A 21,532-nucleotide genomic window follows, 5' to 3' on the forward strand; every position below is an offset into this window, starting at 1 on the left:
CACACTATTAGGGGGCATCTATGGCCGGCACACACTATTAGGGGGCATATGCGGCCGGCACACACTATTAGGGGGCATATGCGGCCGGCACACACTATTATGGGGCATGTATGGCCGGCACACACTATTAGGGGGCATATGCGGCCGGCACACACTATTGTGGGGCATATACGGCCGGCACACACTATTAGGGGGCATATGCGGCCGGCACACACTATTAGGGGGCATATGCGGCCGGCACACACTATTAGGGGGCATATGCGGCCGGCACACACTATTATGGGGCATGTAAGGCCGGCACACACTATTAGGGGGCATATGCGGCCGGCACACACTATTATGGGGCATGTATGGCCGGCACACACTATTAGGGGGCATATGCGGCCGGCACACACTATTATGGGGCATGTAAGGCCGGCACACACTATTAGGGGGCATATGCGGCCGGCACACACTATTATGGGGCATGTATGGCCGGCACACACTATTAGGGGGGCATCTATGGCCGGCACACACTATTATGGGGCATGTATGGCCGGCACACACTATTAGGGGGCATATGCGGCCGGCACACACTATTAGGGGGCATATACTAATATGGGGCATATACGGCCGTCACACACTATTAGGGGGCATATACGGCCGGCACACACTATTAGGGGGCATATATGGCCGGCACACACTATTAGGGGGCATATACGGCCGGCACACACTATTATGGGGCATATATGGCCGGCACACACTATTATGGGGCATATAGGGCCGGCACACACTATTAGGGGGCATATGCGGCCAGCACACACTATTATAGGGCATATACGGCCAGCACACACTATTAGGGGGCATATACGGCCGGCACACACTATTAGGGGGCATATGCGGCCAGCACACACTATTATAGGGCATATACGGCCAGCACACACTATTAGGGGGCATATACGGCCGGCACACACTATTAGGGGGCATATGCGGCCAGCACACACTATTATAGGGCATATACGGCCAGCACACACTATTAGGGGGCATATACGGCCGGCACACACTATTATAGGGCATATACGGCCGGCACACACTATTATGGGGCATGTATGGCCGGCACACACTATTAGGGGACATATATGGCCGGCACACACTATTAGGGGGCAAATATGGCCGGCACACACTATTAGGGGGCAAATATGGCCGGCACACACTATTATGGGGCATGTATGGCCGGCACACACTATTATAGGGCATATACGGCCGGCACACACTATTAGGGGGCATGTATGGCCGGCACACACTATTATGGGGCATGTATGGCCGGCACACACTATTAGGGGGCATATGCGGCCAGCACACACTATTAGGGGGCATATGCGGCCGGCACACACTATTAGGGGGCATATATGGCCGGCACACACTATTAGGGGGCATATGCGGCCGGCACACACTATTAGGGGGCATATATGGCCGGCACACACTATTAGGGGGCATATGCGGCCAGCACACACTATTAGGGGGCATATGCGGCCGGCACACACTATTAGGGGGCATATATGGCCGGCACACACTATTAGGGGGCATATGCGGCCGGCACACACTATTAGGGGGCATATGCGGCCGGCACACACTATTATGGGGCATGTATGGCCGGCACACACTATTAGGGGGCATATGCGGCCGGCACACACTATTATAGGGCATATATGGCCGGCACACACTATTAGGGGACATATATGGCCGGCACACACTATTAGGGGGCATATATGGCCGGCACACACTATTAGGGGGCATATGCGGCCGGCACACACTATTAGGGGGCATATGCGGCCGGCACACACTATTAGGGGGCATATGCGGCCGGCACACACTATTAGGGGGCATATGCGGCCGGCACACACTATTAGGGGGCATATGCGGCCGGCACACACTATTAGGGGGCATATAGGGCCGGCACACACTATTAGGGGGCATATGCGGCCGGCACACACTGGTATAAGGTGATCTGTGACACTACTATGGAGTAAGACGTTCAGCCCTCATGATGATACAACATGTTGCCCACATCTCCTTCCTCACATCTATCTTTGTACTGATCACTGATAACAGAGTTATGTAATAACCGGCACAGCTCGTCCTGTATCTGCTCCGCGGAGACACAAACCGGCAGCTGTGACGGCAACACCGACTAACCGAAATCCAGTCAGGTAAAAAAGGCGGGAAACTGGTGAGACGCAGAGCGCACGCGCGTTACGTTGACTACACAGACATGCTCGTGAAAGCCTGGGTGATGTAGTGCGCATGCGCAGTACAATAGCCGTCCTGATGGTGCTGTGTTGTTGCTGTTGTGGATGCTAGCACTGTGCTGCTGCTGTTGTTGTAGCTGCTGTTGTTGTAGCTGCTGTTGTTGTAGCTGCTGTTGTGTCCGGTCGCCGCTCACCTGTAGCAGCAGCACAGGCTGTTTTGTGCTTTTCAGCTCTGACACTTTTGTTTGTAGTTATTTGCATATTATAATTGCTGCTAGCTGGACAATTGCATAAATATCCATCCCATCATGTTTCTGCTGTATAGACTGGGGTCTGAATGGTTCACTTTGTGGTAAAGTTGTCCTGTTTTGCTGGTCTGTAGGACGACATGGACACCACATTTATATTGTTTTGTTTTTTTCTCCACTAAGAAAATATTTAAATATTTAAATATTAGTCTTCGGTCGCCGTAGTTATTGTTTGGGCGCCACTGGCCGTCGTTTTATCATTGCCGCTCTGGGGTCTGTGTGATCTTCTGATCTCTGTACAGCCGGGGAGGGGGGTGAACACTTTTGCATCTCTGTGAATCATCGTCCTGGTGTTTCCTCCAGTGGATAAAGCTGACACATAATACTAATAAAGAGAAGTGAGACTCGTGGTCCGGTCCGCCGCGTCCGTCCCCCCTGTATGTGCAGCCGCGAGGGCGACATCTCCGTGTATCGCACCGCCGCTGTCTGACACGTGAGTGTGCGGGGTTATAACTAGCTCTGTATGTGATGAGGTTCTGCAGCAGCTGAGGTGTATTATGAGGTTCTGCAGCAGCTGAGGTGTATTATGAGGTTCTGCAGCAGCTGAGTTGTATTATGAGGTTCTGCAGCTGCTGAGGTGTATTATGAGGTTCTGCAGCAGCTGAGGTGAATGATGAGGCTCTGCAGCAGCTGAGGTGTATTATGAGGTTCTGGAGCAGCTGAGGTGTATGATGAGGTTCAGCAGCTGAGGTGAATGATGAGGCTCTGCAGCAGCTGAGGTGTATTATGAGGTTCTGCAGCAGCTGAGGTGTATGATGAGGTTCTGCAGCAGCTGAAGTGTATGATGAGGTTCTGCAGCAGCTGAGGTGTATTATGAGGTTCTGCAGCAGCTGAGTTGTATCATGAGGTTCTGCAGCTACTGAGGTGTATTATGAGGTTCTGTAGCAGCTGAGGTATATTATGAGGTTCTCCAGCAGCCAAAATGTATAATGAGATTCTGCAGCAGCTGAGGTGTATTATGAGGTTCTGCAGCAGCTGAGGTGAATGATGAGGCTCTGCAGCAGCTGAGGTGTATTATGAGGTTCTGGAGCAGCTGAGGTGTATGATGAGGTTCAGCAGCTGAGGTGAATGATGAGGCTCTGCAGCAGCTGAGGTGTATTATGAGGTTCTGCAGCAGCTGAGGTGTATGATGAGGTTCTGCAGCAGCTGAAGTGTATGATGAGGTTCTGCAGCAGCTGAGGTGCATTATGAGGTTCTGCAGCAGCTGAGGTGTACTGTGAGGTTCTGCAGCAGCTGAGGTGTACTGTGAGGTTCTGCAGCAGCTGAAGTGTATGATGAGGTTCTGCAGCAGCTGAGGTGTATTATGAGATTCTGCATCAGCTGAGGTGTATTATGAGTTTCTGCAGCAGCTGAGGTGTATTATGAGATTCTGCATCAGCTGAGGTGTATTATGAGTTTCTGCAGCAGCTGAGGTGTATTATGAGGTTCTGCAGCAGCTGAGGTGTATTATGAGGTTCTACAGCAGCTGAGGTGTATTATGAGGTTCTGCATCAGTTGAGGTGTATTATGAGGTTCTGCAGCAGCTGAGGTGTATTATGAGGTTCTGCAGCAAATGAGGTGTATTATGAGGTTCTGCAGCAGCTGAGGTGTAGTATGAGGCTCTGCAGCAGCTGTATATTATGAGATTCAGCAGCTGAGGTGTATTATGAGGTTCTGCAGCAGTTGTATATTATGAGGTTCTGCAGCAGCTGAGGTGTATTATGAGGTTCTGCAGCAGCTGAGGTATATTATGAGATTTTGCAGCAGCTGAGGTGTATTATGAGGCTCTGCAGCAGCTGTATATTATGAGATTCAGCAGCAGCTGAGGAGTATGATGAGGTTCTGCAGCAGTTGTATATTATGAGGTTCTGCAGCAGCTGAGGTGTATTATGAGGTTCTACAGCAGCTGAGGTGTGTATTATGAGGTTCTGCAGTAGCTGAGGTGTATTATGAGGTTCTGCAGCAGCTGAGGTATATTATGAGATTTTGCAGCAGCTGAGGTGTATTATGAGGCTCTGCAGCAGCTGTATATTATGAGATTCTGCAGCAGCTGAGGTGTATTATGAGGCTCTGCAGCAGCTGTATATTATGAGATTCAGCAGCAGCTGAGGAGTATGATGAGGTTCTGCAGCAGTTGTATATTATGAGTTTCTGCAGTAGCTGAGGTGTCCTTTGTGAAGTTCTGTATCAGCTGTAGCCTGTATTATGTTTACAGCAGCTGCTGAAGAACATCTTGTTTCAGCAGTGATCTCTGATGGATTGCTTCCTCCGGAGGAGATAAGCAGTGCCAATACAGCGCCGCTCGTCTCTAGCCATCTGGATCTGACACCACAATGTGATGATTATACCCTTATTACTTACATACATGAAACACTTATAACTTTTCATGTAAATCAAAACTGTGGTTTGTGGTTGAAAGTGGAAATGCTGCCGTAAGCATCAAGCGAAACAAAAAGGGGAAGTTTAAAATGTGTTAGATCTTCAAAATGAACAGGCCACAAACTACGCTCCCGAGAATGGCGCAGGGTGGTGCTTCCTACATCTCTTCTGTCAGTGGATGTGGCTGGTGACGCACTGTAGAAGAGCTGAGCTGCAGTACCAGACACAACCCACGGAGAAGTGGGGCGCTGGACCTTCCCTTTAAGCATCTCTGCAGGGACATATGTAAAGATGAGGGTCCCCAAACCAAGGATTAAATGGGGCCCTTTTGATAAGCAGTCGTATGTGTAAATGAGGAATTGCCATCATATGACTAGGTGCCCTGATGTCTCCCATGTATTGCAACCACAGTCTTGAGGGATTTCTGTCTCTATGTAGCACATGTTCGGAAGCAGTAGTTGCAGCATGGAGCATATTACACAGCAGTACTAAGTAGTGTAGTTGTGAATCCAGCTCTGGGGTGAAATAAAACACTGGAAATCAGCATGGAGGACATTATGCTAGCAGTACTAAGCAGTGTAGTTGTGAATCCAGAACTGGGGTGAAATATAACACAAGAAAGATGTAGCAGCTTGAATGCTATTATACTGCTGTACTGAGCACTGTAGCTATGAATTAAGCACTGAGGTGAAATAAAACACTTACTAGAAAAAAACAACAGAATGGAGGACATTATACAGCAGTACTGCGCAGTGTAGGTAGGAATCCGGCTCTGGGCTGAGATAAAACACTAGAAAGCTGCAGCACTGACAACTTTATACAGCAGTACTGAGTAGTATAGCCAGGACTCCAGCTCTGAGGTGAGATAAAGCACTAAAAAGCTGCAGCATGGATGACATTATACAACTGTACTGAGCAGTGTAGCTAGGAATCCTGGTCTGGCGTGAAATGAAACTTAAGAGGCAGTGGCCTGAATGAAGTTATACTGCAGTACTGAGCAGTGCAGCTATGAATCCTGCACTGGGATGAAATAAAACACTAGAAAACAATAGCAGAATGGAGTACATTATACAGTAGTACTGAGCAGTGTAGCTAGGAATCCAGCTCTGGGGTGAGAGAAAACACTAGAAAACTGCAGCATGGAGAACATTATACATCAGTACTGAGCAGTATAGCTGTGAATTCAGGTCTGGGGTGAGATAAAACACTAGAAAGCTGCAGCATGATCAACATTATACAGCAGTAGTGAGTAGCATAGCTGTGAATCCAACCCTGGGGTGAGATAAAACACTAGAAAGCTGCAGCATGGACAATAATATACAGCAGTACTGAGCAGTATAGCTGTGAATTCAGCTCTGGGGTGAGATAAATCACTAGAAAGCAGCAGCATGGTCAACATTATACAGCAGTACTAAGCAGCATAGCTGTGAATCCAACTCTGGGGTGAGATAAAACAGTAGAAAGCTGCAGCATGGTCAACATTATACAGCAGTACTGAGCAGCATAGTTGTGAATCCTAGTCTGGAGTGAGATAAAACACTAGAAAGCTGCAGCATGGACAACATTATACAGCAGTATAGCTGTGAATCCAGCTCTGGGGTGAGATAAAACACTAGAAAGCTGCAGCAAGGAAAACATTATACAGCAGTACTGAGCAGTATAGCTGTAAATCCAGTTCTGGTGTGAGATAAATCACTAGAAACCTGCAGCATGGATGACATTATATAGCAGTACTGAGCATTGTTGCTGTGAATCCAGCCTTGGAGTGAGATAAAACCCATTTTAGTGAGCAGCTGTATGATCTGTATGTTTCTAACTCTGCCCTTTCCATCAGTGAGCTCAGCTGACCATCTGTCTTGGTTTGACCAGGACGGATTTTAGCAGCTTTTCAGAGTGAATGTTGAGTTCATCAGGTTGGGGGAGGTGAATAAGTGGCTTATAGGTGGAGAAAGAAGCAGATTTTACTGATAAGATATATTACAGCCTTTCCTATATTCGCTTGTACTATTTTTATGCAAAGTTTGTTGAAACGACAATCACCATTTAATTATTTGGGTTTTTCAGGTCGCTTGAACTTCCCTTTTTCTTCCATCCAGCCTCCTCCGGTTATAAGATGACTCTTCAGTTCTTGATGAGCCTCATCCTGCCCGGTCTCTGCTCTGCGGCCATCTCCTGCTATGGGGACCATGGACAACCGGTAGACTGGTGAGGACTGATACTGGGCTATGTCATACAACAGTGAACTATGCAGAGGTCATGCACATGCGGCAAATACTACAACAATTTTTTCTACCAGACATGGGTGAATTTTACACCCGTTCCTTTCTGACCATGAAAATGTACATCCTTTTATTAATTTGATTTCATTTCATTTTTATGTGAAAAAAATATATCACATTTGTCACATCCTATATACTGTATCTGTTCAGATTTCTAAAATGTTCTTACAGTAAAGAATCCTTCCTGCCTTTTTTTTTCTCTATCACCAGGTTCATTGTGTACAAGTTGCCTCGGTTAGATCACACCCCTGAAGCGGGCATAAAATACATGTACCAGGACAGTAACAGCAAAGGATGGCTGCATGGTGCCTCATTAATGAATGACACAGAAAGCGCGGTGGGAAGAACGCTCAGTCAGCTCTATCAATCTTCTGATTCCAAGGTAATGCCATATTATACTCTATTGTATCCCCTACATGCACCTTCAAGACTAGGGGTCCCAACCTTTCTTACCTAGAGAGCCACATTCAGCTTTGAAAGATGGTCGGCAGCCTCGTTCTATGCGAAGAAATCTTAGAACCTCAAGAGTGCCCCTTTTGAAAGTTATAATTCCCCGAGTGCCCCCTATAAGTTAGTAAGGCAACAAATGTCCCATTATTAATCTAATAATGCCTAAAGTGCCCTCTTATTTATTAATAATACCCAAGATTGCCCTCTTATAAAGTAATAATGCCCCAGAGTGCCCTCTTATAAAGTAATAATGCCCCAGATTGCCCTCTTATAGAGTAATAATGCCCCAGATTGCCCTCTTATAAAGTAATAATGCCCCAGAGTGCCCTCTTATAAAGTAATAATACCCCCATTGTGCCCTCTTGTAAAGAAATAATTCCTCAAGAATGCCCCTTATAAAGTAATAATGCCTCTAGAGTGCCCCCTTATAAAGTAATAATGCTCCCAGAGTGCCCCTTATAAAGTAATAATGCTCCCAGAGTGCCCCTTATAAAGTAATAATGCTCCCAGAGTGCCCCTTATAAAGTAATAATGCCCCCAGAGTGCCCCTTATAAAGTAATAATGCCCCCAGAGTGCCCTCTTATAAAGTAATAATTCCCCCAGAGTGCCCTCTTGTAAAGAAATAACTCCTGAAGAGTGCCCCCTTATAAAGTAATAATGCCCTCAGAGTGCCCTCTTGTAAAGAAATAATTCCTCAAGAGTGCCCCCTTATAAAGTAATAATGCTCCAGAGTGCCCCTTTATAAAGTAATAATGCCCCAGAGTGCCCCCTTATAAAGTAATAATGCCCCCAGAGTGCCCTCTTGTAAAGAAATAATTCCTTAAGAGTGCCCCCTTATAAAGTAATAATGCTCGCAGAGTGCCCCTTATAAAGTAATAATGCTCGCAGAGTGCCCCTTATAAAGTAATAATGCCCCTAGAGTGCCCCCTTATAAAGTAATAATGCCCCCAGAGTGCCCCTTCTAAAGTAATAATGCTCCCAGAGTGCCCCTTATAAAGTAATAATGCTCCCAGAGTGCCCCCTTATAAAATAATAATGTTCCCAGAGTGCCCCTTATAAAGTAATAATGCCCACTTATAAAGTAATAATGCTCTCAGAGTACCCCTTATAAAGTAATAATGCCCCCAGAGTGTCCCTTATAAAGTAATAATGCCCCCAGAATGCCCCTTATAAAGTAATAATGCCCCCAGAGTGCCCCTTATAAAGTAATAATTCCCCCAGAGTGCCCCCTTATAAAGTAATAATGCCCCCAGAGTGCCCCTTATAAAGTAATAATGCCCCCAGAGTGCCCCTTATAAAGTAATAATTCCCCCAGAGTGCCCCCTTATAAAGTAATAATGCCCCCAGAGTGCCCCTTATAAAGTAATAATGCCCCCAGAGTGCCCCTTATAAAATAATAATGCTCCCAGAGAGCCCCTTATAAAGTAATAATGCCCACTTATAAAGTAATAATGCCCCCAGAGTGCCCCTTATAAAGTAATAATGCCCCCAGAGTGCCCCTTATAAAGTAATAATGCCCCTAGAGTGCCCCTTATAAAGTAATAATGCCCCCAGTGTGCCCCTTATAAAGTAATAATGCCCCCAGAGTGCCCGTTATAAAGTAATAATGCCCCCAGAGTGCCCGTTATAAAGTAATAATGCCCCCAGAGTGCCCCTTATAAAGTAATAATGCTCCCAGAGTGCCCCCTTATAAAGTAATAATGCTCCCAGAGTGCCCCTTATAAAGTAATAATGCTCCCTTATAAAGTAATAATGCTCTCAGAGTGTCCCTTATAAAGTAATAATGCCCCCAGAGTGCCCCTTATAAAGTAATAATGCCCTCAGAGTGCCCCTTATAAAGTAATAATGCCCCCAGAGTGCCCCTTATAAAGTAATAATGCCCCCAGAGTGCCCCTTATAAAGTAATAATGCCCCAGAGTGCCCCCTTATAAAGTAATAATGCCCCCAGAGTGCCCCCTTATAAAGTAATAATGCTCCCAGAGTGCCCCTTATAAAGTAATAATGCCCCCAGAGTGCCCCTTATAAAGTAATAATGCCCCCAAAGTGCCCCTTATAAAGTAATAATGCCCCCAGAGTGCCCCTTATAAAGTAATAATGCCCCCAGAGTGCCCCTTATAAAGTAATAATGCCCCCAGAGTGCCCCTTATAAAGTAATAATGCCCCCAGAGTGCCCCTTATAAAGTAATAATGCCCCCAGAGTGCCCCTTATAAAGTAATAATGCCCCCAAAGTGCCCCTTATAAAGTAATAATGCCCCCAGAGTGCCCCCTTATAAAGTAATAATGCCCCCAGAGTGCCCCCTTATAAAGTAATAATGCCCCCAGAGTGCCCCCTTATAAAGTAATAATGCCCCCAGAGTACCCCTTATAAAATAATAATGCTCCCAGAGTGCCCCCTTATAAAGTAATAATGCTCCCAGAGTGCCCCCTTATAAAGTAATAATGCTCCCAGAGTGCCCCCTTTTAAAGTAATAATGCTCCCAGAGTGCCCCTTATAAAGTAATAATGCCCCCAGAGTGCCCCTTATAAAGTAATAATGCCCCCAAAGTGCCCCTTATAAAGTAATAATGCCCCCAGAGTGCCCCTTATAAAGTAATAATGCCCCCAGAGTGCCCCTTATAAAGTAATAATGCCCCCAGAGTGCCCCTTATAAAGTAATAATGCCCCCAGAGTGCCCCTTATAAAGTAATAATGCCCCCAGAGTGCCCCTTATAAAGTAATAATGCCCCCAAAGTGCCCCTTATAAAGTAATAATGCCCCCAAAGTGCCCCTTATAAAGTAATAATGCCCCCAGAGTGCCCCTTATAAAGTAATAATGCCCCCAGAGTGCCCCTTATAAAGTAATAATGCCCCCAGAGTGCCCCCTTATAAAATAATAATGCTCCCAGAGTGCCCCCTTATAAAGTAATAATGCCCCCAGAGTGCCCCCTTATAAAGTAATAATGCCTTCAGAGTGCCCCTGTGGTCGCTGATACAGTTGAGAGCTGCACTCACTTGAGCAGACAGCCGGTAGAACGGTAAAAACCGTTTTCTGAAATGTGACTTGTGATGCTGAAAAACGATCACTTGAAGTTACAGGCCCAAAGCCTGAGGCTGCACTACTTAAGTGTATATAATTGTGGCTAAAAATCACTTTTTGTAATAGGTTTTCATTAAAAACATTGCACCGTTTGCCTTCTATACTCTCTGTGTTGTGTTGTCTATTGCTGGCTGGAAAATGAGTTAACTGAGTATCCGTCAGTGAGCTCGTTCTGATGGGGAGTTAGTAATTTTTTTATCTCTCTTTTTCTGAGCTCCTTTCAGCTGATTTATGATCACAGGCCACATCAAAGTTGAATGTTCAGAGAAACAAAGAGCCTGTAAAAGCCAAACGGTGCAAAAATTTTAATGAAACCCAATTGCAAAAATAATTTTTAGCCCAAAATGCATTTAAGTAAAAAAAAGCAAAAGGACCTTAAAGGTGGACAACCCCTTTAATTATAAACTTACCTAAGGGACCCCATTGATCCTTCAGGGGTGGCTGCAGTTCAACCTCTTGAATGGTGCTGACAATCATGACAGCGGCAATTAAGAAGTTAAAAATAGGGGAAAATTCCCTTCTGACGCCCATCAGTGATCCTCCCAACAAGATTGTGGGGGAGTCTGTTGGAGGCCCCATGTATCTAACATGTTTGTGGTCTGTGGTTGGGCTTCACAGTATATGGGTAATTTTATCATACACTACAACATTACGGTATTATTGGACACGTGATTGCAGGTTCAAGTCCCCAAGGGTGGACCAATAAAACAATAATATGCAAAAAAAAAATTAAAAAAATTATAAAAAATAATAAAAATATAGATGTATATGACTGCTTTGCACACTCTTGGCATTCTCTTGATGAGCTTCAAGAGGTAGTCACCGGAAATGGTTTTCACTTCACAGGTGTGCCCTGTCAGGTTTAATAAGTGGGATTTCTTGCCTTATAAATGGGGTTGGGACCATCAGTTGTGTTGTGCAGAAGTCTGGTGGATACACAGCTGATAGTCCTACTGAATAGACTGTTAGAATTTGTATTATGGCAAGAAAAAAGCAGCTAAGTAAAGAAAAATGAGTGGCCATCATTACTTTAAGAAATGAAGGTCAGTCAGTCCGAAAAATTGGGAAAACTTTGAAAGTGTCCCCAAGTGCAGTTGCAAAAACCATCAAGCGCTACAAAGAAACTGTCTCACATGAGGACCGCCCCAGGAAAGGAAGACCAAGAGTCACCTCTGCTTCTGAGGATAAGTTTATCCGAGTCACCAGCCTCCGAAATCGCAGGTTAACAGCAGCTCAGATTAGAGACCAGGTCAATGCCACACAGAGTTCTAGCAGCAGACACATCTCTACAACAACTGTTAAGAGGAGACTTTGTGCAGCAGGCCTTCATGGTAAAATAGCTGCTAGGAAACCACTGCTAAGGACAGGCAACAACAGAAGAGACTTGTTTGGGCTAAAGAACACAAGGAATGAACATTAGACCAGTGGAAATCTGTGCTTTGGTCTGATGAGTCCAAATTTGAGATCTTTGGTTTCAACCACCGTGTCTTTGTGCGACGCAGAAAAGGTGAACGGATGGACTCTACATGCCTGGTTCCCACCGTGAAGCATGGAGGAGGAGGTGTGATGGTGTGGGGGTGCTTTGCTGGTGACACTGTTGGGGATTTATTCAAAATTGAAGGCATACTGAACCAGCATGGCTACCACAGCATCTTGCAGCGGCATGCTATTCCATCCGGTTTGCGTTTAGTTGCACCATCATTTATTTTTCAACAGGACAATGACCCCAAACACCTCCAGGCTGTGTAAGGGCTATTTGACCAAGAAGGAGAGTGATGGGGTGCTACGCCAGATGACCTGGCCTCCACAGTCACCAGACCTGAACCCAATCGAGATGGTTTGGGGTGAGCTGGACCGCAGAGTGAAGGCAAAAGGGCCAACAAGTGCTAAGCATCTCTGGGAACTCCTTCAAGATTGTTGGAAGACCATTTCCGGTGACTACCTCTTGAAGCTCATCAAGAGAATGCCAAGAGTGTGCAAAGCAGTCATCAAAGCAAAAGGTGGCTACTTTGAAGAACCTAGAATATAAGACATACTTTCAGTTGTTTCACACTTTTTGTTAAGTATATAATTCCACATGTGTTAATTCATAGTTTTGATGCCTTCAGTGTGAATGTACAATTTTCAGTCATGAAAATACAGAAAAATCTTTAAATGAGAAGGTGTGTCCAAACTTTTGGTCTGTACTGTATATACACACACACATTTATTTATATAAATATATATTTTTATTTTTTTTTTTATTTATTTTTTTTGTACATTATTATAAATATATATATAAATATTCTTACATATTATGATATTTTACTATTCCGGTTACAAATGTACAACACCAAATTTGTTCTTTATTTTTTTATATTTAGAATTATTTTATTGGAAAAGCAGGATGATATCAACTTTTATTTTTTATATTTATATAAACAGTGATATCATCCTTTTTTTCCCCCACAAAATAATTAAAAAGAAAAAGAAAGACATAATTGGAATCAGACATTCGTAACCGGAATAATAAAATATCAGAATATTTAATAATATTTATCCCTTACGAAAGAAACAAATTTAAATAAAATGGCAGAATCGCTGTTTTATGGTCAATTCACTTGCCAAAAAAATGGATTAAAATTAGATTATACCCCAAAACGATAAAGGGTACAAACTAGAGTTGGTATCACAGAAAACTATATACGGAAAAAATAGTTCTAGCTCTTGTAAGTCGAGGAGTAAAAAAATCGAAAGTGAAGAGTGGGACTCCACTCATTGCTCGTACTCTGGGAGTGAGACTTAAACCAGAATGATTCCGTTACTTTGTGTCAGGGATCCCCAACCTGTGGCTGCAGTTCACACTGTTGCTAAATGTTTCGTTTTTCTCTTATAGGACGTGGCTTATGTGCTGTACAATGATCAGCCCCCTGCGTCTGTGTCTAATGCCATCCGCGGCCACACCAAAGGTGCCCGAATCACTAACTCCGCTTCTTTACAGGATGCACATGCACTTTACAGGATGCACATGCACTCTATTTACTGAAACTGAAACAGTCACATGGCGAGTGATGATCACGTGACTGCCAGCGACCCTGCGGTACATAGGAAAACTGCAGTTTATGACTTTCACTAATGCAACAGTTTTGACATTTTTTGTCAACTTTAAGAGTCTATGCATTTCTTCTCTTAATTACCGTAGTCTGACGGTTTTTGTGAACCTCCCCTTTAAGGCATATGTGAAGGCGTTACTAATTTCCCTAAATTACACTTACACAGTTCGATGTTCTGAACTGCCAGAAAGGCCATGGGCTGACATTACAATTTTTCACCACCACCATCTTTCATCTTCAAAATTCTCAGTTAAGCAGGTAAAATTTGTCTTCCGTGAATACAGATTTTCCTATTAGTGGGATAGGAGATGACAGTTGGTGCTCATTAAGTTCTATGGAACTGTCCTTTCAGCAGAATATCTGTGTCGACCTCTAGCTCCTCCCTCCTCCATAGAATATTAAAAGCACCAATTGTCATCTGCTATGTCTGTAATGTGCCTGAAAAAGTGCTGCAAAAAAAGAGCAAAAAGTATGTCAAAGCCGCTTCAGGAAAAAGAAGACTTTTTCCTGAATTGGCATCACCTAAGAAAACCTTGGCGGTAGATAAAGATGTTGGGTACACATATCCCAAGGCTGTGTTCACATATAGTTTTTTTTAAAGCGGATTCTCCTCAAAAAAATATTTAACACTTTCTATATTAATTTCAACCACTTTGCTGTTCATATGAGTTTTTTGAGAGATTTTTTTTAATTTTCTTTTTGCCCTGAAAAAAACACCTGGGGGTGAAGAAAGTGTCACTTCTCAAAAGGCTGCAAAGAATGACTCAGGAAAAAAAACCTCGTCCAAAACAGCTTCAGGAAAAGAGAAAAAACTCTCTCCCCCCTCCAAAAAAAAATTGATTTAAGCTTGAAAAATTCTTCATTTTTGAATGCCTCAAAAATTCTGTGTGAACATTGTCTAAGGACACGTGCACAAAGGTGGGTTTTTTTTTTGAGACTGTCAAAAATGTTTTTTTCTTAGGCAGAAAATGCTCCATCTTTGAGTTTTTGGAGGCGTTTTTCATTTCCAGAAGCATTGCAAAAGAGTTTTTCTTTTCTCTGAAGTGATTATTTACAGCTTTTGGATTGGACAGTGTCTTGTTTCGGAACGTTTTCCACCATGAGGAACCGCTTCTCGGGCTCCTATGACCTCAAGAGTTAGTTTTTTCTTCTATTCATTGCTGTATTATTTTATTTCCTTCTGTGTCTGGTTATGAAGTCTACGACAGCTGAGAACTCTCATCATCCTCTGTTTTCAGGTGTAGTTCTCCTAGATAAAAATCAGGGCTTCTGGCTGATACACAGCACTCCTCACTTCCCGCCATCCAGTTCACAAAAGTACGACTGGCCCTCCAATGCCTTTCACAATGGTCAGTCCTTTATCTGTGTCACGTACCCATACGCACAGTTCAGAGACATTGGTAAGGAATGGGCAAAGCCGTAACCAAACTGATTGATCCCGGGCGGGAAGGACTGACCGTCTGATATTTTCTGTGTCGTAGGCACCCAGCTCATGTACAACACCATCACCCCTTATGATTCTTCGATTCCCGATACCTTCAGTAGCGACTTGCCTGACCTGACGTCTGCAGCAATGAAGAAGCAAGTAACCAAACCACCATGGAACCGGCAAATCACCCTTACCTCAGTTGGCGGAAAACAATTCACTAGTTTTGCCAAACATGCAAGATTTGGAGATGGTAAGATATTTTTGTACTGGCATGTTATAGGGGTATCAGGAGCTGGGTTACTGTAATAAGAGGTTACAGGGTAATAAGAGGGTCAGGAGCTGGGTTACTGTAATAAGAGGTTACAGTGGTAATAAGAGGATTAGGAGCCGGGTTACTGTAATAAGAGGTTACAAGGGTAATAAGAGGATCAGGAGCCGGGTTACTGTAATAAGAGGTTACAGAGGTAATAAGAGGATCAGTATCCAGGTTACTGTAATAAGAGGTTACAGAGGTAATAAGAGGGTCAGGAGCTGGGTTACTGTAATAAAAGGTTACAGAGGTAATAAGAGGATCAGGAGCCGGGTTACTGTAATAAGAGGTTACAGGGGTAATAAGAGGATCAGGAGCCGGGTTACTGTAATAAGAGGTTACAAGGGTAATAAGAGGATCAGGAGCCGGGTTACTGTAATAAGAGGTTACAGAGGTAATAAGAGGATCAGTATCCAGGTTACTGTAATAAGAGGTTACAGAGGTAATAAGAGGGTCAGGAGCTGGGTTACTGTAATAAAAGGTTACAGAGGTAATACGAGGATCAGGAGCCTGGTTACTGTAATAAGAGGTTACAGGGGTAATAAGAGGATCAGGAGCCGGGTTACTGTGATAAGAGGTTACAGGGGTAATAAGAGGATCAGGAGCCGGGTTACTGTAATAAGAGGTACAGGGATAATAAGAGAATCTGGAGCTGAGTTACTGTCATAAGAGGTTACAAGGATAATAAGAGGATCAGGAGCCGGGTTACTGTAATAAGAGGTTACAGAGGTAATAAGAGGATCAGTAGCCAGGTTACTGCAATAAGAGGTTACAGAGGTAATAAGAGGATCAGGAGCCAGGTTACTGTAATAAGAGGTTACAGGGGTAATAAGAGGATCAGGAGCCGGGTTACTGTAATAAGAGGTTACAGGGGTAATAAGAGGATCAGGAGTTGGGTTACTGTAATAAGAAGTTACAGGGGTAATAAGAGGATCAGTGGTTGGGTTACTGTAATAAGAGGTTACAAGGATAATAAGAGAATCTGGAGCTGGGTTACTGTCATAAGAGGTTACAGGGGTAATAAGAGGATCAGGAGCTGGGTTACTGTTATAAGAGGTTACAGAGGTAATAAGAGGATCAGTAGCCAGGTTACTGTAATAAGAGGTTACAGAGGTAATAAGAGGATCAGGAGCCAGGTTACTGTAATAAGAGGTTACAGGGGTAATAAGAGGATCAGGAGCCGGGTTACTGTAATAAGAGGTTACAGGGGTAATAAGAGGATCAGGAGTTGGGTTACTGTAATAAGAAGTTACAGGGGTAATAAGAGGATCAGAAGTTGGGTTACTGTAATAAGAGGTTACAGGGGTAATAAGAGGATCAGGAGTTGGGATACTGTAATAGGTTACAGGGGTAATAAGAGGATCAGGAGCCGGGTTACTGTAATAAGAGGTTACAGGGGTAATAAGAGGATCAGGAGCTGGGTTACTGTAATAAGAGGTTACAGAGGTAATAAGAGGATCAGTAGCCAGGTTACTGTAATAAGAGGTTACAGAGGTAATAAGAGGATCAGGTGCTGGGTTACTGTAATAAGAGGTTACAGAGGTAATAAGAGGATCAGTAGCCAGGTTACTGTAATAAGAGGTTACAGAGGTAATAAGAGGATCAGGAGCCAGGTTACTGTAATAAGAGGTTACAGGGGTAATAAGAGGATCAGGAGCGGGGTTACTGTAATAAGAGGTTACAGGGGTAATAAGAGGATCAGGAGTTGGGTTACTGTAATAAGAAGTTACAGGGGTAATAAGAGGATCAGGAGTTGGGTTACTGTAATAAGAGGTTACAAGGATAATAAGAGAATCTAGAGCTGGGTTACTGTCATAAGAGGTTACAAGGATAATAAGAGGATCAGGAGCTGGGTTACTGTAATAAGAGGTTACAGAGGTAATAAGAGGATCAGTAGCCAGGTTACTGTAATAAGAGGTTACAGAGGTAATAAGAGGATCAGGAGCCAGGTTACTGTAATAAGAGGTTACAGGGGTAATAAGAGGATCAGGAGCCGGGTTATTGTAATAAGAGGTTACAGGAGTAATAAGAGGATCAGGAGTTGGGTTACTGTAATAGGAAGTTACAGGGGTAATAAGAGGATCAGGAGTTGGGATACTGTAATAAAAGATTACAGGGGTAATAAGAGGATCAGGAGTTGGGATACTGTAATAAGAGGTTACAGGGGTAATAAGAGGATCAGGAGCCGGGTTACTGTAATAAGATGTTACAGGGGTAATAAGAGGATCAGGAGCTGGGTTACTATAATAAGAGGTTACAGAGGTAATAAGAGGATCAGTAGCCAGGTTACTGTAATAAGAGGTTACAGGGGTAATAAGAGGATCAGGAGCTGGGTTACTGTTATAAGAGGTTACAGAGGTAATAAGAGGATCAGGAGCCAGGTTACTGTAATAAGAGGTTACAGGGGTAATAAGAGGATCAGGAGCCGGGTTACTGTAATAAGAGGTTACAGGGGTAATAAGATGATCAGGAGCCGGGTTACTGTAATAAGAGGTTACAGGGGCAATAAGAGGATCAGGAGTTGGGTTACTGTAATAAGAAGTTACAGGGGTAATAAGAGGATCAGAAGTTGGGTTACTGTAATAAGAGGTTAAGGGGTAATAAGAGGATCAGGAGTTGGGATACTGTAATAAGAGGTTACAGGGGTAATAAGAGGATCAGGAGCCGGGTTACTGTAATAAGAGGTTACAGTGGTAATAAGAGGATCAGGAGCTGGGTTACTGTAATAAGAGGTTACAGAGGTAATAAGAGGATCAGTAGCCAGGTTACTGTAATAAGAGGTTACAGAGGTAATAAGAGGATCAAGTGCTGGGTTACTGTAATAAGAGGTTACAGAGGTAATAAGAGGATCAGTAGCCAGGTTACTGTAATAAGAGGTTACAGAGGTAATAAGAGGATCAGGAGCCAGGTTACTGTAATAAGAGGTTACAGGGGTAATAAGAGGATCAGGAGCGGGGTTACTGTAATAAGAGGTTACAGGGGTAATAAGAGGATCAGGAGTTGGGTTACTGTAATAAGAAGTTACAGGGGTAATAAGAGGATCAGGAGTTGGGTTACTGTAATAAGAGGTTACAAGGATAATAAGAGAATCTGGAGCTGGGTTACTGTCATAAGAGGTTACAAGGATAATAAGAGGATCAGGAGCCGGGTTACTGTAATAAGAGGTTACAGGGCTAATAAGAGGATCAGGAGCTGGGTTACTGTAATAAGAGGTTACAGAGGTAATAAGAGGATCAGTAGCCAGGTTACTGTAATAAGAGGTTACAGAGGTAATAAGAGGATCAGGAGCCAGGTTACTGTAATAAGAGGTTACAGGGGTAATAAGAGGATCAGGAGCCGGGTTACTGTAATAAGAGGTTACAGGGGTAATAAGAGGATCAGGAGCTGGGTTACTGTAATAAGAGGTTACAGAGGTAATAAGAGGATCAGTAGCCAGGTTACTGTAATAAGAGGTTACAGAGGTAATAAGAGGATCAGGTGCTGGGTTACTGTAATAAGAGGTTACAGAGGTAATAAGAGGATCAGGAGCCAGGTTACTGTAATAAGAGGTTACAGGGGTAATAAGAGGACCAGGAGCCGGGTTACTGTAATAAGAGGTTACAGGGGTAATAAGAGGATCAGGAGTTGGGTTACTGTAATAAGAGGTTACAGGGGTAATAAGAGGATCAGGAGTTGGGTTACTGTAATAAGAGGATCAGGAGATGGGTTACTGTAATAAGAGGTTACAGGGGTAATAAGAGGATCAGGAGCTGGGTTACTGTAATAAGAGGTTACAGAGGTAATAAGATGATCAGTAGCCAGGTTACTGTAATAAGAGGTTACAGAGGTAATAAGAGGATCAGGAGCTGGGTTACTGTAATAAGAGGTTACAGAGGTAATAAGAGGATCAGGAGCCAGGTTACTGTAATAAGAGGTTACAGGGGTAATAAGAGGATCAGGAGCCGGGTTACTGTAATAAGAGGTTACAGGGGTAATAAGAGGATCAGGAGTTGGGTTACTGTAATAAGAGGTTACAGGGGTAAGAAGAGGAGCAGGAGCCGGATTACTGTAATAAGAGGTTACAGAGGTAATAAGAGGATCAGGAGCCGGGTTACTGTAATAAGAGGTTACAGGGGTTATAAGAGGATCAGGAGCTGGGTTACTGTAATAATAGGTTACAGGGGTAGAAAGAGGATCAGGAGCCGGGTTACTGTAATAAGAGGTTACAGGGGTAATAAGAGGATCAGGAGCCGGGTTACTGTAATAAGAGGTTACAGGGGTAATAAGAGGATCAGGAGCCGGGTTACTGTAATAAGAGGTTACAGGGGTAATAAGAGGATCAGGAGCCGGGTTACTGTAATAAGAGGTTACAGGGGTAATAAGAGGATCAGGAGCCGGGTTACTGTAATAAGAGGTTACAGGGTAATAAGAGGATCAGGAGCCGGGTTACTGTAATAAGAGGTTACAGGGATATCATGTTCTCACTTTATTACCTCCACAGATCTGTATTCTGGTTGGGTGTCTACGGTGCTGAAGTCGGACCTGTGTGTGCAGTTCTGGTTGAATTCCCGGGGCATTCTCCCGTCCAATTGCTCCTTATCGTATCATACATATGACATTCAGAATATCTCCTTTGACTCCTCTGTCAGTTACTCGTCTCATATTGACCACTCCAAGTGGTGTGTGACCTGGTCCGACACCCCGGGCTGGGCCTGCATTGGTGATATGAATCGGGATTTTGAGGAAATGCAGAGAGGAGGGGGGACATTGTGTACCTCAGACCCCATGATCTGGAAATCTTTTAAAATCTTAGTATTTAATTACAGCAAATGTAGCAAAGTATGAAAGAGTGATCTCATCTGTGATGATGACATCACGACACTGTTGAGTTATGTGATGTCATCACTGTCTTTAAAATGTGTTTTCACACTTATTAAACTGTTGTTCCCAAAAATCAAGTTATACCCTTTCCATTGAATAGGGAATAACTTGATGATCGTTGGGGGTCCGATACATTTTTAGAAAAAAAAAAATCTATACTTTCTTGTGTCCCCCACCGGATTCCCAGCCTGGTGATGTCATCAGTGAGCGTTGCCACACCTGTGATGTCACTAGTGATGTCATTGATGTATGTGCATCCTGCGCTTCGCAGATATTTCTTTTGAGCTTGGGTTATTATTGTTTTCTACCGGTGATTTACTTCTTTTCTGCTATTTAATCAATTGATAAAATTTAGATTTTTGCCAATTTTTTTGGTTTGAAATAAAAAATTGTGAAACTGTTAACTTGACATTTGTTACTTTAGCAACCAATGTCAGGCAGCTGCTGTTAAAGCATCAAAAGTGTCCTAGACTGGAAACGCAAATAAGCATCGGAGTAAACACTTGAGATATAAAAATTAATACCTGTAGGATCCACTAGAGGGCAGTATCCCATCACTGTCTACCTGTGTTTCGCTTGCAGGGCTGCATAAGTAGGCGCCTTCTGCTGTGATTCATTACAGCCATTGCACAGAAGAGCAGGAAACCTACTTCTAGATCTTCATTGCAACAAGATAAGAAGTTCCCTTATCTCATTCTGTCTGTCACCACTAGGGGGAGCTCACTGCATACAGAATTATTATTAACTTGAACGGGAGCTTTGTCTTCAATAGGCTCCCTCTAGTGGTGACTGCAGGTAAGTAAACTGAAGAATTTGGAGTTCAGTACAAGGGTTTAGGTCAACTATTTCTATAATACCACCTAGAAAATAAAAGTTTTGTGATATATGAAATTTACAGGGCACTTTGTTTTGGCCTTTATTTTAAAGGGGATCTGCCACCTGATTTCCTTCCTTACTTCTTCTCTTGTCCCTGACCAGTCTCCAATGACATAATGTGACCGCTGCAGTCAATCACTGATTTCTGTGGTAAACACTTTGAATTGCATGTACATCACCATTCCTGGTGTTAGGACATGTGATCAGCACATGAATTTCACAGAGCAGGTTAGACTGTGAACGGAGCACGCTGATTAGTTATGA

General features: G+C 43.6%; 1 protein-coding gene across 5 annotated transcripts in view; it reads left to right on the forward strand.

Moving 5' to 3' along the window:
• Positions 1–20,796, forward strand: part of DNASE2 (deoxyribonuclease 2, lysosomal) — a 103,681-nt gene extending 82,885 nt beyond the window's left edge. For 2 of the 5 annotated variants that reach the window (XM_073654284.1, XM_073654285.1), the window contains exons 3-8: positions 6,959–7,099; positions 7,384–7,555; positions 13,577–13,649; positions 15,032–15,193; positions 15,275–15,472; positions 20,013–20,796. In XM_073654284.1, the coding sequence (XP_073510385.1) occupies positions 6,959–7,099; positions 7,384–7,555; positions 13,577–13,649; positions 15,032–15,193; positions 15,275–15,472; positions 20,013–20,356 (1,090 nt within the window). In that variant the 3' untranslated portion in view covers positions 20,357–20,796. Of the gene's footprint in view, positions 1–2,170; positions 2,190–2,837; positions 2,970–6,958; positions 7,100–7,383; positions 7,556–13,576; positions 13,650–15,031; positions 15,194–15,274; positions 15,473–20,012 lie in introns of those variants that run through there. The other 3 variants (XM_073654287.1, XM_073654286.1, XM_073654288.1) reach the window with 3 other exon arrangements.
• The last annotated feature ends 736 nt before the right edge of the window (positions 20,797–21,532 follow it).

The sequence above is a fragment of the Phyllobates terribilis genome, unplaced genomic scaffold (assembly GCF_046119375.1).
Source record: "Phyllobates terribilis strain yellow unplaced genomic scaffold, ASM4611937v1 Scaffold_11__3_contigs__length_659146591, whole genome shotgun sequence".
Lineage (NCBI taxonomy): Eukaryota > Metazoa > Chordata > Amphibia > Anura > Dendrobatidae > Phyllobates > Phyllobates terribilis.